Genomic DNA, 18,036 nt, shown 5'->3' on the forward strand with positions numbered 1-18,036 from the left:
TTCATATTGTAAAATCTTATAATCGTTGCTTGAACAGTTTTCTTCCCTGTTTCATAATGAAGCTTTACAAAACAAGTTATATTCCAACGTAACTTTATGGAAGTGAGTGGAGTAACTAATTCAAATTAACTAAAATATCAAAGAGGTTTAACTGCGAACGTTTTAAAGTTTTTTTTCTCGGTTTCAAAGAGACAGATATTTTCCATGATTTCAATTCCTTACATTTAATTCTTATTTTATATAGAAATCACATAATCACGAGGAACTGTTACATTTCTGTAACGTCACATTGTTTCAGTTCCAAATTCTTGTAGAAAAGAAGCTTCCTTAATATTACAGTGTAATACTGCCTATAAGTTTAACCAACCAATTGGTTTAAAATATTTGTAAGTAATTGCGTAAAACTCTCACAAATAGAAAATTGTATTAGAGAATACAGTCTGCAGAGTTCTCTATAGGAACTTGAAGGAATTGGGAATTGTATAAAACATGTATCACATACACAAATTCCCTTAGACCTGTGCCCTCTTATATGATATAATTTATTAATTACATATTACAAGTTATAAGACATTTTTCTATTATAATTTCCCAATTTTATCATGATGTTTCTAATAGCAACTAGATTCCATCGAAATAATAAATCACGTTCGTATTACACACTACTCTCTCGATGACTAAATCAAAAAGTGTCAAATTCCAAACCAATGCTTAAATTACTTATTTATTACCCAAAATTTTGTAAAATATATCCATTCTAGCAAAAGAGTTCAACAGGAAACTAATCGCGGTTTCATCTTCTCTTCATTTTTCCAACATTTCACCTATACACGTTATATATCAGGAATTCAATTTCCCGTGGCACTTTTCGAAGTTTTCGAAAGGCGAAATATCGAATTATGTAGCACATTCCAGCTTATTCTCGGTCAAACATGAACAAGCGAACGGGTAACACCCGCTGCATTTGCAGCGGACGTTCCGCAAGTTGGAGGAAGATCGATGTAGCTGTCAAGCTGGCTTGTGCGGGAAGAATGTAAAATTAGAGTGTTATTACAACGGGCAAAGCGGTGGCAAGCGGCTAGCGTGCTCCGTTGGTGCGACGCGGAACAATCTATGCATTTGCATGCATACGGGACAGGTCTGATGAGTTCGAGCAGGCTCGTTCAGCGAGAAAATTACATCGACACCACAAGCCTGTAACTGTTAAAATCTTTCGCGCCGGCGAGGCGACGCGGCGCGTCGCGGTGCTAATTAAGTTCGCACGCGTGCACGCTGAAATTTTGTCTGTGCTCCGTCGGCGTAACGCGCTTACGTTATGCGCGCTGCCGCGCCATGAGAAAACAAACAACCATTTTCAACTCAGCGAATTTGTACGCGGCACACTTCTGTTAAACGTCCCGTATTGCGGGAATGTTCTTCAATCATACAAACGAATATAATATCAAAATCAGAATGGGTCTCAAATAAAATAGAATGAACTAATTAAATTTCAATAAACGTTGCAAATGGTTATACACGATTTTAAATTATTACCGCTATGTTTAAACGACCGAACTAATACAGGATGAAATTGATGGGTACGGTTTGATAAAAATTTAATTATCGTGAAAATCAATCTCTCCGCGGATAGTAGAAATATATCCAATATGATGAATATTCGAAATTTAGTAACTCGATCAATCGCTTCTATGTATAACCAATGACAATTATTCGAATTAATACGTAATATTAAGCGATATATTGTCGTACCTTGTTGGAACTCTGTCCCATATCGAGTTCTCGATTATAACGCTTCTCGCCGTAGATCCAATCTTGCACGACTTTCTGTATGTCTTGCTTCTCCGGATCCACTAATCGGAAGGCAGTGATATTGGTCCCGCCGTGCTTGAATTCCTCCAGATCGACGCTGTGTAGGTCCTGCAAGGAATTCGGTTCACTTTATGAATTTCTTGAACCGATTGCTGACTTTTTGCATGCTGCTCGACCAAGAATTTTATTGCCTCCCCGCGATAAACGTTTAATATCACCGTCCACACTAGACGTTTGCCAGGAATTCTGAGATTTATAGAAGCTTCTATATCTGCGGATGGGAAAAATTGTCATATTTCCGATACTTGGAATTATTGTCGTTCCAGATCGAAGATACATATATGTGGTCGAATAATTTCTATAATCTTAATGTGGCGAGAAGAAACTTCATTAATGCTTGAAAAATAAAAATAAAGGAAATTTTATTTCCTGGTTGTGAAAAGTTGTATCCTTTGGAAGATATATTACATATTCAGTATAAACGACGAACGTAACTGTAAAATCGTAAGATTTATTAATGTGAAGGATAGATACATCTAATTTGAGATATCTTTGAGTACATAAAAACCTTTAGCTTCATTAAGAGCTGTACTACGTCAATTTAGGATTTCTTCCCACTTCCTTCGGAAGAAACAGCGTTTTACTCCATGGCAGGTTAATTTTTGTAAATGTTGGTTGCTATTTTTGCAAGAGATAGTGAGACAGATAGACACATGGAAGCAAAATATCAATTGGCAAATACCTTTCGTTAAGATTTAACTTTCGTCAAGATTTAAGTATTTCAAAGTTCTTAAAACTCCCATTTAATATCATTATACACATATTATCCATAAATGGCTAAACACCCGTGTATTCATAAATCAATAACATTTTGCTTAGAGAGAGAGAAAGAGAGAGAGAGAGTCGATAGAATCACCCTTTCATGATCGCCGTGTCATCGTTCGATTCAATTCTCTCTCTCGCATAACTCAATCCGTAATCACGTGTCCTACTACGCTTCCTAGGATAGATATTACTTGGCCGGACACGCGACGCCTATCAACAGAAATAGAGATATCTCGAGTACGGAATGGAGCGAGCAGCTTCTTCACCGAGCTATCTACATCGTAGTGGCAGCCAGCGTGATTTAAAGTCGGCCGGCCTCAAAGCACAACTCCGAGCCGCGTCCACCTTTTCGAATGCTCAAGCAGCCAGCCACGACCATTTATTATCCTTTGTCCTGTGTCCTAGCCGGGATAGATAAGTTTGCCGGTTCCCGATCCGCTGTCCCCTACAATCGAACGATCGACTAGCCTCGCGATACACCAGGCACCATGGTCGATCGATTCGAACCGGTGATCGATCATCGCCTCGCCTCGGGACGTTCGTTCATTCTTTACGTCGTGATATTGCTTCCAGCGACACACACAGGCCTTCCTTTCTCGCTTCGGATCGATAAAATTACACGAATTTCGATAGTTTCGTATCTGAATAGGGTCCGAGGTGCCGAAAGAAAATCGCTGGGAGCTGTTGCTAACTTTTATTCAGGTTGTTCGAACATTGGCAAATTAGCAAATCTAAATTATAAACATTCTCTCATGATATAAAGGGAATTTGCATGATGTTGGTTGGTTGTTGTTTATGGTGTCGCTAATGGTGGGTTTAAGTTCGTATGTAGTTATAAACGCAACTCATTATCAATTCACCAGTATAGAAATTTTGTTTTAGAATGTAATTACCGTTCATAACGAGTACCAATCAGTTGATCAGATTACTGAAATCTTAAATTTTGCTACAGCAAAATCAGAGGAATGTCGTTTACTACCGAGCAATAATCCTTAACAATGACACATGATCTCCAGTAGACGTATATAATAAATCTTCCTCCATAACACCCGGGTTAACAATCTCATATTCAACGACATAATCTCCCATAGTGCCACAAATTACTTCACCAACTAAATGTAACTAATCATTTCGAGTCAACCAAATGCAGCAAATAATTTTATCATCTTCTCGAACGTTGATCTTAAGGATCGAAGACAATAAGAAACACGCATTAACGAGTCAATGAAATGCTTGCCGCCAAATTAAGCTCGCTCCATGAAACATTGATTCAGGAAGACACGAAGTTATGGCCGTTCGCGTAGACGTGGTCTCGCATTTCGAGGCCACAAATTTCGACATGACCCCCGAATTCTACGACGCCGACGTATTATCGCATCTCGCTGGTCATTACGGTTATTATGCCTGTTACGGTTATGATGATTGTTATTGTGGTTATAGTACCCGCTGCCATTAAGCTTCTTATTACTAGCGTTTAGTAGACGTAGCACCGCGCTACCAGTTCTGACTCCTTATTACCATCGAGTTATTTAGCCGCGGTCGCATAATCGCGTCTCCCATTTATATTCCACATTTCCCTCAAATTCCACTCATTTCAATTACGTGATGCAAATCGTTCGCCATTATCGATTTTAATATCATCGATTGTTGGAGAATACGGGGCTAATAGATTGATATTGCCAGACCAATCGGTCTTCAATTGTGATGAACAGCATCAATTTTTGGAAAATTTACTCTCAACAGCCTGATACTGGTAGGTCGATCGGTCGTTATTATCAATTAATAGCATCGATTTTTGAAAGATATGAGGCTAATAGATTGATATTTGTAGGCCAACCGGTTGCCAATTTTGATTCATCGCGTCGATTTTCAAAAGATATATGTTCAATAGATTGATATTTCTACGTCGTTCGTTCGCCATTATCGATAAATAACGCCCGTTTTTGGAAGATTAACGGTTAATAGATTGGTAGGTCGGTCGGTCGCCATTAACGGTCGCGTTTGTTCAATTTCAGAGGAACGCTGCTTCCACGTTATTTCTCCTTTTCGTTGTCGGTATATTGCATCGGTGATCATTAGACCGATGTAATAGAATCGCTATGATTTTATCGGTAATATACGCGCGTTGAATACAGCTGGCATCAAAGCGCAATTACAGTTCGTTGCATGAAACTTATTTACGCCAGGTATTTCGTTTATTAATTCATTACACCTCGGGCAACATCATTTTACCGTTCGTCGAGCACTCTACCCAACCAATACTGCCGTATTTTCTTGCTTTCGCCTTGTTCCTTGCGAATAATGCGAGTTATCCCAGAGAAAGATGCGGTCAGCCTTTTGTTCTACAGTGGCTTGCGAATATATTTGAATATTTACCATAGAAGATTTTTACGATTTTTTATATCATGTGTGTTTGGAACATTTTGGAATTTCATTACTACCATAATGAGTAAACTTATACCAATCTGAAAATGTATACAGACGGTATAAAATATTTACTGCAAAACGTACATTTAGTAAAAAATTAATATACAGCTCCAACGACGATCTTAAGAATATCATAAATCTTACAGATAGTCCCACTGAATATTCAAGCTTATTAACGTAATGAATGATTGACTGCTTAAATACTTTTGTAATTATAAACTTTTGTACGAAACGTATAAGCTTAGGCCATAAATGCCCTATAGCTTCTACATATATGTATATTTAGATTTATTTCTTTTTTTTTTTTACAAAGGAGTTTATTGAGTCCAGAAATACAGTTTTTAAGTGCATTATTCACAATAAACATGAATTTTTATAATGGTATGTTAGGCAAAGGTACCGATACGCGGCGGTACGACGTAGCCGTGCTGTATTATGTGTCGGCGCTTTACATTTTTTGTTGTATGATGCGGTCTTTAGATTTATTTCAAATCTTATCAATATGATCATGATATTCTTATCACACTGCCAATAAAATTCCAAAGTATTTTATACATATAACGTACATAATATACTCGTATTCATAAAAGGTGCCTGCAAATCTTCGAATATTTTCATGAAGACATTTCTATGTAGGTACGTATTAAGTGCAAACTGTTAAAGCAAAAATAACGCTATTCTGGGACTAGATACATATATTTTGTTATAATTTAATTTATGAGCACTTTCGTAAGGAAGGAAGAGTTAAATCATCGCTAAGTATTTACGCATATTTTTCATACCAGGAATAAATTGTGCTTTGACCGGTCTTCCATAATTAACAGACCCGTTATTCCGAACGGAAAGTGGTAATTTCGAGGAAAAATGACCCCGTCGATACGAGTGCTCGTTATTCATCGAATTATGACCATTTTAACATACTGGTTGACAGATAATGAACAGCTGATTTCGCGTAATTGTTCATTAATCAGTAGGTCGAATGTACATAAATTTCAACGGAGTACCCGTCGACGCGCTTCCAATTTCAGTAGATCATTGTAAAATATAGATCGTCACGATCTAATGAAAACAGTACTTAATTTGATCACCACGAACGATACTTGAAATAACTGTTTGGATAATTTATAGAACCTCTTCTCTTGTTTCGACCGATTAAAGCCCTTTTTCTATATTTCCTACACGTATGAACTATTCGCTGTGAATAATAAAGTTTATATTACATATGCTAGTTAAGAGCATTTAGGTATTTATTTAGAGCATTAAATGCGCGACCAAAGAAAGAAAGTCTAATATGATGTAGAAGCGCAAAATAAAAATAATTATATTTATATTAAATGCTTGAAATTATAGTACGAATGAAAAGTTCACGGGAATACAAAATTTAGATAGACGTTAGACGTGAAATAGATAGGAAAATAAGAAAAAGAAAATGTATCGGTGTGTATAGAAGTAGAAGAATAGAAAGATTCATATTTATAAACTGAGACTTTAAAAGTTTTATAAAAATTTATAGTAATATAATAAGTAATAAAATATTTATTTATTATTAAAGAGCTGATCACAAATCCTTTGTATGCGTTCACGAAATATTTTTACCGTTGAAAATCTACCTCATATTTTCTTCTATATTTATATAATTATAATATATATCAGTATGAAGATTTTAAAAAATTCCAAAAACTATAACTAAAAGTAATCTTATGAAATAAAGCATTATTCGTTTACTGATAGTAACAAATTTTACTAGGATAATATGAAATCCTAATATCCCATTACAACATTAATAAGCTCATTTTGAAACAGCAAAATCATATTTATTTTGCCGAAGGAAATGGACATTTCATATCACATGATATGCAAAATCAGAATTCCTTTTCAATCCATGTCGCTCACCGTCGAACTAGCGACGTGGAATGTCACTCGGCATACTAGCACCAAAAGCGTGACAAACGAAAGCAGCAGAATTTTCGCGCTAGTCATGTATAAAAAGTACCCAACACAGGCAAGCAGACGACTATCGAGTGAACCGACGATCGATAACTATCGTTTCCCGTGATTTACACCAAGCCACGCGTATCACATACGTAATCTTCACTTGTCTTGCAGCAGAACATCCTCGAGAGTTAGATAAAAATGCCGCATACACACTTTGAATGCGAAACGTCGCGTTCTTGTGCAGTTTCGCGTAAAACATTCTTCGCTACGTGACATCATGACGTCGACGAGAAACGAGACGTTTCGAGAAGATACTGCGTATGAAGATTTTTTGACCAACAACGACCTTCATCTGGAATAATTTGATGACTACAGGCGATAAATCACATTTTTTATTTCTTATAAAGAAACAATTTTAAAACTCGATACATTCTTAATCAATGTCAAAATTGTGTTGTCAGTTGGTTTTGGAGTTAAACACGAGTTTCAGTTTTCTCTAAAATTTGAAAAATATTGCTCATTGCGATATTAAGGTATTTAAATATTGTTTTTCTTAATAATTGTCTTAATATTAAATTTCAACTTATCAGCTATTTTAAAAAGATTATTTCCATGCCCATATTAAAACTCTTGTGATTAATCATATTTCTCTTATTGCAATGTATTTGTAATGTGTATTTCATAGCATTTCTTTAATAGCGCCTTTAAAACCATATAAAAAATCTATGCAGTTCAGTCGTTAATTGAGTAATATCCCTTGTCAGTGGGGAATAACTCGTTGAGCTCTCACTTAAAAAACATCGAGATAGCGCGTTAGAATATGAAAAAAAGAAAGAAATCGTTTTAATAAATTTCGTAAATGGCGAACGGGCCGGAAGTTGTTCTCTGTCGTGAATTTTCAGTTTGAATTAATGACGGCGTAAATCTGCCCCGTGGATTTTATTGGTGCGGCAGGAGCACTGCCGCACTATGATAATAAAGATGCTATGCGGTAATAAAGAGCAATTAAGTTTGTTTTTATTTCACCTTTTTTATTCATCTCCGAAGCTGTTCTATATCGAGAAACGTTATATCACGTGCACAATGCTTCGCAACAAGGTTGCTTAGAGAGAAAAATAGAAACTGAACTGGCTACTAATGGAGAAGCAAATTTTCGACAAATGAGGAGTTTTTAAACTGAAAACCAAACGTATCGAAACAGCGCAGCGTAACAAACTACTTGATTTTATTTTCCTTTTTCATTCGTTGAACTCGGTTTTTCTTGGTGTTAAATTAACGTTTGAAAAACAATTTCCTATTAATCAACGCAAGTTAATGCACCGTTTAATTTATTCGCAAACGAACGGGATAGTGTTTATTTTTTATTCTTGCTTTACCTTTTTCTATACTGGCTTTTATTTTCCCTATAAGTTCATCAATCGACAATATCAACACGACGCGCGACTCGTGTCCAATCTATTTGTTTCGATTCGACGAAATTTAATAGCGTCACTACGGTTCATCGGCTGTGCTTCGTCAATCAAATTTCTCAACGATTAAAATGTCATTAATTTTGTTTGTCTTTAAGCGCGAATTGCATCAATGGATCAGTCCAATAGTTTCTTAAGGAGGTCAGCAGGATCTGGTTGGAGGGCCAGTTACATGATACAAATGAAAATAAATACCTAACTTCCAGACTATTCCCGTTGTCGTATACACAACATTTTATTCAGAGAACGTTGAAATACTCCTACAATCACGCGGTATTCGTCATAATTAATTTCCACGCTGTCCGCTCTTCTGTGTGGTCCGCTTGCAATATCGTCCTCATACTTTCATTCGGCGACTTTTTTCAAAAGTTTTAAATTACCGCACACCTAGCTCGTTAAAAGACCGATCTTCAGTCATTCCTTTTAAAAAAACATCGCTTGCTCATTCTCGTGGCAATTAACTCCTTGTCTCTTTGATATTAGCTGGCTCGAATCAAACCGTTTAACGCGTTCATACGAACCGCTAATTATCGTTCGATTTTCATCCCAGTGAATGATGACGTTGCACGATATTGCCAACGTAATGAGTATCGAGCGATATTTACTTGACACTGGACCGAAACGAGAGATCAGCGCCGAGAAAGTGTTCGCTCGTGAACAAACGATTGATAATTTCATTGTTTATAAAGGGGATCGAGTTTTAATACTGTTCGGCCCGCAGGAAAAATCGAGGGAGAAAATTATTCGATAGGTTTATCAACGATGAAAGTTTGATTAAATGTTCTGTAATACCAGGCTCTTTCTCGCTTGGCTTGTTTCTCGAACGTGATCCGAGATTATTTCCTAGATTACGGGAATATAGTGTCGTATATGAATTACATACATGTATATTTACTTTTTAGGATTGCTGTGATATTATTATTCAATTTCCAAGAATACCGACGCTCCATAAAATCATGTATTAACTATCGCGTCCTATCGATAGAGATTGGCCACTCGATCACAGAGCAATTATTTCCCTTCTGAGTCGTTTATCGATTACCAGTACAATGGTTAACACGTGCAGCTGACAAGGGAACAACGCAACACCATTTTTCCGCCCGTCCCGTGGCTCTGCAGAATGTCAGAAAACATTCCGTCCAATCAACTGATATACTAAAATTTTGCTGAAAAATATCGCGCGTTCTTAAACTTTTGATTAATATTGAAAATCGAGTACTATGGAGAACAACAAGCTTCATAAACTGCATATTATATTCTTAAATAACAACGCACCCGTTAGACGTGTTAAACTACACATGTTGCTGTTTGATCGTGGCTTCGCGTGTTATCGGTCGTACAAGATCGACTTGTTTCGCTCAAATCCTCGCGATAAATATACGATTACGTCGCGGCTGGCTAACGAGTAACGTTGCAGAACGATTAAAAATCAATGGCCGGAAGGGTTGTTGCTCAACACCGCGACAAATCTTCATCCCTGTTCGGTGGCGAACACTAACCACCCGCAAGCGTAGCATCGAACACGGAAACCAGTGGGCGGGAACAATGCCCAGCGTCGACCTCGAGCGTCTGAACAAATACCGTCTCTAATTTACATTTTAATGGATCTAAATTGAAATCTGCTAGACACGGCCGAGATAAATTGTACCGAGGTTACACAGGCTATTTACTTTTTATCACTTATTGCTGACTGGCGGGCAGCGTTCGCTCTGCTGTGTCTGTTCGCGCGCGGAGCAAATTGCGAATTGCTAATTATTCCCGGGATCGTTTAAAGTATAAATTGGGGAACGATGGTTATTACTGTTTATTCGAGACTGAAAATGGTAATTTGATGCGAAGAATCGTCCGTTGGACAGAAATATTTATGTATTGTTGAACCTTCACGATAGGGCACGTAGTTGTAATAAATAGATATAGCTAACAGGTATAATAGTAGATGCAATATTCAGTTGACGTTCGCATAATTTTCTGATTCTGTGCAATGACGTGTAATACAGTGTTTATGTCCGTTTGAATATGAAATATCACGAAATGTCTACGTTTTGATATGCAGAATATAAGATTACGAGTTTAGATGTACATATTTAACTTAAGGTTCATATATCAAATAGCGAAGCTCCAATTAAAATTAAAAATTGATTATATTACAGTCATATATTTGTTCTAATATCTCTAATATTTCAGTGTTACATTTAACATATTTTGTGCTATTAACTTTGTTTTATTCATTAAACAATTTCAACGTGTCAACAGCGGTCTACTATAATTTAGTCATTACATAGTTTAGTATGCATTAATGTTCAATGAGTTTTGACAGCGCTCTAACAATTTATCAATAATCTACAGGAAGTTCGAGGAAGCATTCAATGTTTAACAAGTTCCTACCTTGCGCGTTTTGATGGATTTAAATAACTGACAAGCTAGATTATTACAAGTTCTTTATACAATTCATATGTAATGTTTATTGACTTTTAAGGTGTCAATCTTAAAGTTAAATCAATCACAGGTCTGGTTTCAACTTTTAATAGATTTTAATTACTACATTAAATAGTTAAAAATCTCTGAACACTTGGATAAAAATAAAAAAAAAGAATAGAAGAATTTTTTCAGGTACAAAAAAAATTAGCTATGCTTGCGTCTAGAGTTAATAACATCTGTAATTACTGCTTCTTAAAATTAAAAGTAACGCAACAAGAGAAATTATACGACTAAGATATTCGCGTGATTTTAATTGCAATTAAAACCATAAAATCGACGGCAAGCCTGAGTAAACATAACTTTTAGATCCTAAGAACATAATAAGGTGACTCGACTTATATACATACATCGCGATTACTCAACCGGGTCAGCGATGCTTCGAAGAAGCTCGACTAACCGTGGACAACGATAAATTGCTAATTACTTTGGAACGGCTCTCTCTCTCTCTCTCTCTCTATCTCACTTTCTCTCTCTTTCTCTTCTCATCGTCAACTACGGCGAAAGCGCAGGAAATCTCTTCTGCCTTGGCTGAACGTTTTTCACGGGAATTGGATAAAGGTAAGCGAACGCGATATTTTCGAACGCGTTTAAAACGTCCAGACAAATTATAAATAATTTCTCAAGCTGCGTGTGGTGTATCAGTTAAGCAGTATAATTATTTTTTATTTATAATACAGATTTTATTAATATTAGTACATTTTTTATTAGATATTGCAGCGAGAAATAAAATAACAGTAAAATTGGGATACAAATAGAATAGAAAAACACTATAAAAGCTCAAAAATAAATAAATTTGTTGTCTCTGTTAAGCATTAATAAATTTTTTTAAAAAGGAAAAATTTGTGATAATACTCTTTAACTTTGAATGCACAATTTTTCAAAGTATGATAAGATACGCTTTGAGCTTTTCAATTTCTATAAGATTTGCTGAATCTGTGCGAAGTGTTTCTTGCCAAATATATGACCACATATTTATATGTAATATTATATTATATATATTAATGTATAATAATAAATATAATACATTCGAACACATTATTATAGATATACATCGTCCATAAGTGTTGGGACACCTGCTGGTCCCATATAAAACGTAATAATTGACTCAATTTATTACAAAGGCGATTATTCGGGTAGAAGCATGTATTTAGGCAAAATAACGATTCCGAATACGCAACAGAAATTTGTAAAAGTTATTTGCAACTGTTGTGGGAAAATAATCAATTAAGGATTACAATTGACGTCCACGATGCTTTAATTTAAATTTCATTGAGAAAATTTTAAGTGAATTACATAGTAAATTCAGGGCAGTCTGCTGAAAGTTAAACGTGACTCTCGCAATCAGTCAAGGAATGTATAAAATCAAAGGATAATAGATACAGTAGACAATCTACTGATGTTACGTGAGTGTACAGATTCATCAGTGTTTGAAGGAAACCAACTTGTTTCTGTTATTTGTAACATAATTGATCATATATATTTATTATACATATATAAGCTTTATCTACCCCACGATTTCAATTGAAATACTAATCCTAAGGAGTTAAATAAGTCTCAAATGATTTCTTTCTTTCTCTCAAAGATTTATTTTAACGAGTGTTTTATTATTTCTAAACAGAGGTATATGTATCTCAAAGTTACACCAATTAACAATCATAATGATAGTATCGACCAATGTTGCAACCCTTGCAGTCCTGTTTGCCTCAGGAAAATCTGAAGCACGTTGTTCATCACCTAACAGACCGTATTAATCCTCGAATCCTATTCACAACGGTCTCATTTCTGCAATTCTTTTTTTCCCAAGCAGTATCCACTCGAAACAGATCGTAGCCTTCCAAGATGCATCGAAAAGCATTTTATATGCACGCCGCATAAACAAGATATCCGTCTTCATTTTACCGTAACGCAAGAAACAACGTTATTTATGAGCTGACCTGATAAATGCACGCTACGAAGAAGAATACGGCCTCAAGCTAACGAATTTTCCAATTACAACGAGCAATTCGAGAGAACGACCGCGGCGAACTCCGAACAGATATCCATGGAATAATTTCTGGATGCAGCATACACAGAACACCGCACTCTTTTATCCCTCATTTCTGATCGCGCCGTGAATCATTTTCTAGACGCATCCACCGAATAATTGCGAGGCGAACCGTGGACGAGGAGAGCTACAAATTGCCCCTGTATTACGAGTAATTTATAATTATAAGGCCCGGCGAACAATCTGCGCCGATGTTTTTCGCTGTGCAACCTGTTATTTCGCGCTCGACTAAATATTCCTAGGACGCGGCGGGAAAGGAAATAGTTGCTGAAACTAACTGAGACTATCTTGCCTTCGTTCCTGTACGTATGTCATGGATGAAAAGGAGCGAAAGGAAGCACACCCTCGTTCGTAAATATCTGGATACGCTATAATATCGTATAAAATGTGATAATCGTTGTAGATGATTAATGGCCATTTATCTTAAGAAAATACAACAGGATTTTGTAAAAAAGTATCTGTGAGAAGAAAATGATGAATTAAAATTTATTGAAAAGATTTAGAATGAATTAGGTGAACAATTTATAGTAATAATAGACAATCTCGAATAATCGTGAGATTTGCTCTCGAAATTATTTTAATTTCAACTGTCTTTCAATAATATGTATTTGAACATGTATCTCTGAGATGTAATGAGAAAATTCGTATTTCTGATGCAATTAATGATATTGATTTAATGAAATCAGAAACTGTTTGAAATATTATTTTCATAAAGATTTATCCCACTACAAAATATAAGCCAAATAAAGATTACTTAATTTCATACGTAAACAACGAAATAATTTCATTTCATTTTTAACTAATGAGATAATTTGTAGGGAGATCATTTGCTCGTTCAAATAAACTTAATGCGTAATCATTTCAAAATAACATTTAGCTAAATGAAATAATGTATTATTTAAACGTTTATTTCTCAAATATATTTGAATGTTATTATACAAACAACGCATATTCTCATTTATTCTTCAGTAGAATTATGTAAAGAAAATATTTGAGAAATAAATGTTTAAATAATACGTTACTTTATTAGGTAAATGTTACTTTGAAATGATTACGCGATCGAATAATTTTCTGGTGATTCAATGCGGTTCAATATCAGTCAACTCGATACTTGATGATTAAGGAATGATAGGATACAATCAAGTAAGCAGGATAAATCGTTTATTCGCGATGATAACGCGCAGTGAATGATGTCAGCATTACAGGAATAAGAGAAGAGAAACTATTAGGTATGTCTTGGATTGGTATATGTGGCGTAAGATTACGTATGATGATATCGTATCGGAAGAATTGATGACTTTCGTTATGTGTTGCGATAACTTGTTGAACACACTTTTGCACAGTTCTACCTCAGTCTAAAGACTATGCTGAACATTTTTCATCGGTAATTACAGAAGATAAAGTAATTCAGCAATCTCGACTAGTATTTTTTTCACCTTTGTCGAAGAAATCTGTCGGACGTCCATGTGCAATCTTCAATTTGTCATGCCGCTCTTAATGCGCTATCTTATTAGAGAAAACAGAAAGCAGATGTACTCGACTTGATTGAGTTATACACGTTGTTTCGTATGAAAAATATTGTTACGCGTCGTGAGTTCACTTGCACTTTGACTGCGCCTCGATTATTCTATTCTATTCTGTTCTATCGTACGAGATAAATCATCCAAAAGATACGAAAATGTTTGAAAATTTAAGCTTCCCTTGACACTGTTCTCCACGTTAAATAGGAATATGTAAGAAATATTTAAAGGTAAATAAGAACAATACTATTCACTCCACGAAAAAAGACTAAAATATCCACGAAAAATTATTTGGACACTACCGTAACAAACTTTTATGAATACGCAGGCTCCATAATACTTTTATAAACCTAGTTTCGCATTATTGTATATTAGAAAGAATCAAACAAAGAACAGGATGTTTCTCATCTGAAACTTTCATCAGTAAGAAAAGACGAAATTTCTTGCGATGCACAGTACTTTCTTGGCGCAAACTAGGGAAAAATAGGGATCTCGCGACACGATATGTCAATTCTATGCATCCATCTCCGGAGAATTTTATTCCCCTACCCCTGGTCCTCTGTTACATGCCATTGAGAGAAAAGTTGAGAAAGAAAGAATATTGAGAGACGATCGGTGATATTGCACAAATCGCGCCTCCAGCTATTCTGGGACAACACGTACGGCGATTTCGTCTTTTTCCTTCCGTCCCGTACAATCCGAATCACAGAAATCCGTGCAGACTACTCGAACCTTCGGGATATTCTCTTTGCGCGAACAACTACAAAGAGGATCGGTCTCTTACGTGCATTAATGCAGGAACGTGATCGAGGAAATCGAACGAGGGACCTGTGTTCCGTGTAAACACACAGTCACACGTATATACGAGCAAAGTATTCTTTGGTATACCTTAAAATCTTGAATTTATACATTGTGGTGGTAAATTCATGACACAATAAAAGTCAGGATGATTCTATGCCACAAAATAAAAAGGAAATCAAGAACTATAAATAGAGTACATTCGAAGCTTTATTTCGGAGAAAATTGAGTTTATAAATTCAACGTCATTAATTTTATTCGTGTTGTTTGTGAGATCCATATAGGGAGGAACGGAAAAGGCAGAGGCATCGAGACTTTTTGTCAGTTAACAGTCAGTCAATGAGTGAAGAAATGAAAGGAAGTACCGTTAAGTGGAAGGCTGAAGTCTGTGATTACTCTAATGATCCCCCTGATAATTGGTTTTCAGCAAAATTAAAGAGAGAGAGCAAGATCTTTTGAGGATTACCACCGACAGGAAACGAGACATCAGTAGCGTTACGGTAATGGTAATTATTTCTATGAAAATATTACGTGCTAAGTATCCATCCTATAGACGACCTCTTGCTCTTCTTACAGATTCGATCGTGTAAAAAAATAAAGAAAAAGTTCCATCTTCTCTGTGTCCATTCTACAAACAAAAAAACGAGATACCGTTCGTCTTTCTTAAACATAAAAGATTCTAGTACATTGTAACTTGACGCAGATCGTTATAGACCTTTGCTAAAAAAAGGAGACAAAAAAGTAGATTCACGGATAAAACATGCTCGATAAAAGCGAGCAGTGGCAGTTCCTTCGTTTCATAATACCCACGCTTTTTTATTTTCTTCGTTTATGAAAAGAACAAACTTGATGAAAAGAACAACTTTATCGCGCGTTGCAATAGCGCTTCGCGACGACACTTTCAGCGACCTATATGCCCGATTCGGTGTATTGGCTCAATTGATTATTCTGTGTAATATAAAAAGCATTTATATCCATAAAGTATAAGAAACGAAGAAGCATAGAGTATTATAATAACGATACCCAATAATACGATGCATAAATTATGCAAACATTCGCAGTCCACTCATAAGGATTGAATAGTAATGCTATAAATTTTATTCGTGATTTTACGATTTTAAAACCACTGTGCGTCACTCGGCGTCGTCGAATGCGCATGTCGTTGAAAGTTCCATTATACCAGGGACAGTGTAATCTAGAACGTTCCCTCGTTGATTCAAACATCGATGGAAGACAATCTACGCTTCTGCAGCCTTGGTGCAGCCTTGGTACACCCTGTTATCGATTCCTTCTCGCTCACTTATCGATAATTTCCCACCCTTTTGGCCCAGACGCTTATCGATTCTGATCACGAGCGCACACCTCCGAGCCCATCGAAAAGCACAGAGAAAATTTGAGAGACGATAAACGAGGCGAACCCGTGAAAATTAGTTTATACGCATAACTCGCGTGTCTGACATGACAGTTCCAATTTCAGAGATAGGTTCTGTCGTGGAAAGGAGTGGCTGATTTCGGTATGGAGAGGGTGGCAAAGTTGAACGTAACTGGAATCGTGTCCAGCATTAATTGCATTCTCATCTAATTAAAAGACTCACCAGAGAGGTGATGAGGTAACTGTGATAGTCGCTCATCATTCCTATTTGTTGAGCCTGCTTCAACACATCGTAAATCCTCTCGGTAGAGCAATCCAGTACAATGTGCGACTCGGCCGAGTTTTTTATCTGTTTTAGCAACGGCCTGAAACAGAAGGTAAAATGTAGGTTAGTATATGTGTGAATGTGGCGAAGGCGGAACCATAACACGTCTCCCGCGCTTCATGGGTGGATATTTTTTCGCTAATTTTGCTATTAATACTAAGATTGTATGGTGGGATGTAACGTATACCAATACTTCTGAAAATAATATTAGTGTGTTACAGGATATATTCTTCGTACTTGTTGATATTCAACATCATTTTCCCATATCGGATCTTTTCGTTGCAACATGTGTTGAGTTTTGATTGTATCACAAGAAGATGTTCATATTTTGAACTTTCAATAAAGCTAAACGTGTTTCGTATATTCATATAATTCGTATGCGAAAAATTAGCACAGTGTGTAGCACGGATTAAAGTTACTGAAATCCTTTAGGTATATCGCGACTTATAGTAAAATTTTTAGATACGCGACTTCCTCGGTTTTAAGCATCGCACGGGATCTTCGCGAAAGCAGTCCCTGGTGCTTTCACGCCACCTCCTTTTTTACGAACTTGAAAATATTACGGTCGTTTCATGTAATTTTCGAACATGATGTTTCCGAGAAAGCGATGCTAGTACGGTAATTCTGCGGAAGCGACTGTAGTTGATAGAATATTCTATTGTGTTCTCGTCCCTGTAAAATAAATCTTGTACATTACAGGGAGAGAAACGTTTCATCTTTGCATAAATCACCATAAAGGTTCTTTTTTTTGCTTGATCCTTGATCCTCAAGAAAGTTTTAAAGAACATCATATTTTCTATGACCAATCGAGTCAAATAAAATAGTGAATATGTATTGCGAGAATCAAAAAATTAATAATTATGAATGAAAAATTATGTCTTTCGAATGAAAAAATCATTAAATTCAATTTTGTAATAATTAATGTTAATTTCATATTGCTACTCTTCATACAGATTCACTTACAATTAGATTTCCTATCATTAGAATTTCAATACCATTAAGTTGACTGGGAAGTTCTGTCGTGAGATTTCGTT

General features: G+C 36.0%; 1 protein-coding gene across 1 annotated transcript in view; it reads right to left on the reverse strand.

Annotated features, from left to right (window-relative positions):
• Window positions 1-18,036, reverse strand: part of KaiR1D (Kainate-type ionotropic glutamate receptor subunit 1D) — a 204,760-nt gene that overhangs the window by 35,165 nt on the left and 151,559 nt on the right. Inside the window, exons 5-6 of the mRNA XM_033338471.2 lie at window positions 16,901-17,042; window positions 1,750-1,917 (exon numbers count right to left, since the gene is read on the reverse strand). Coding sequence (XP_033194362.1) covers window positions 1,750-1,917; window positions 16,901-17,042 — 310 coding nt within the window. The remainder of the gene's footprint in view (window positions 1-1,749; window positions 1,918-16,900; window positions 17,043-18,036) is intronic.

The sequence above is a fragment of the Bombus vancouverensis genome, chromosome 7 (genome assembly GCF_051014615.1).
Source record: "Bombus vancouverensis nearcticus chromosome 7, iyBomVanc1_principal, whole genome shotgun sequence".
Taxonomy (NCBI): Eukaryota; Metazoa; Arthropoda; class Insecta; order Hymenoptera; family Apidae; genus Bombus; species Bombus vancouverensis.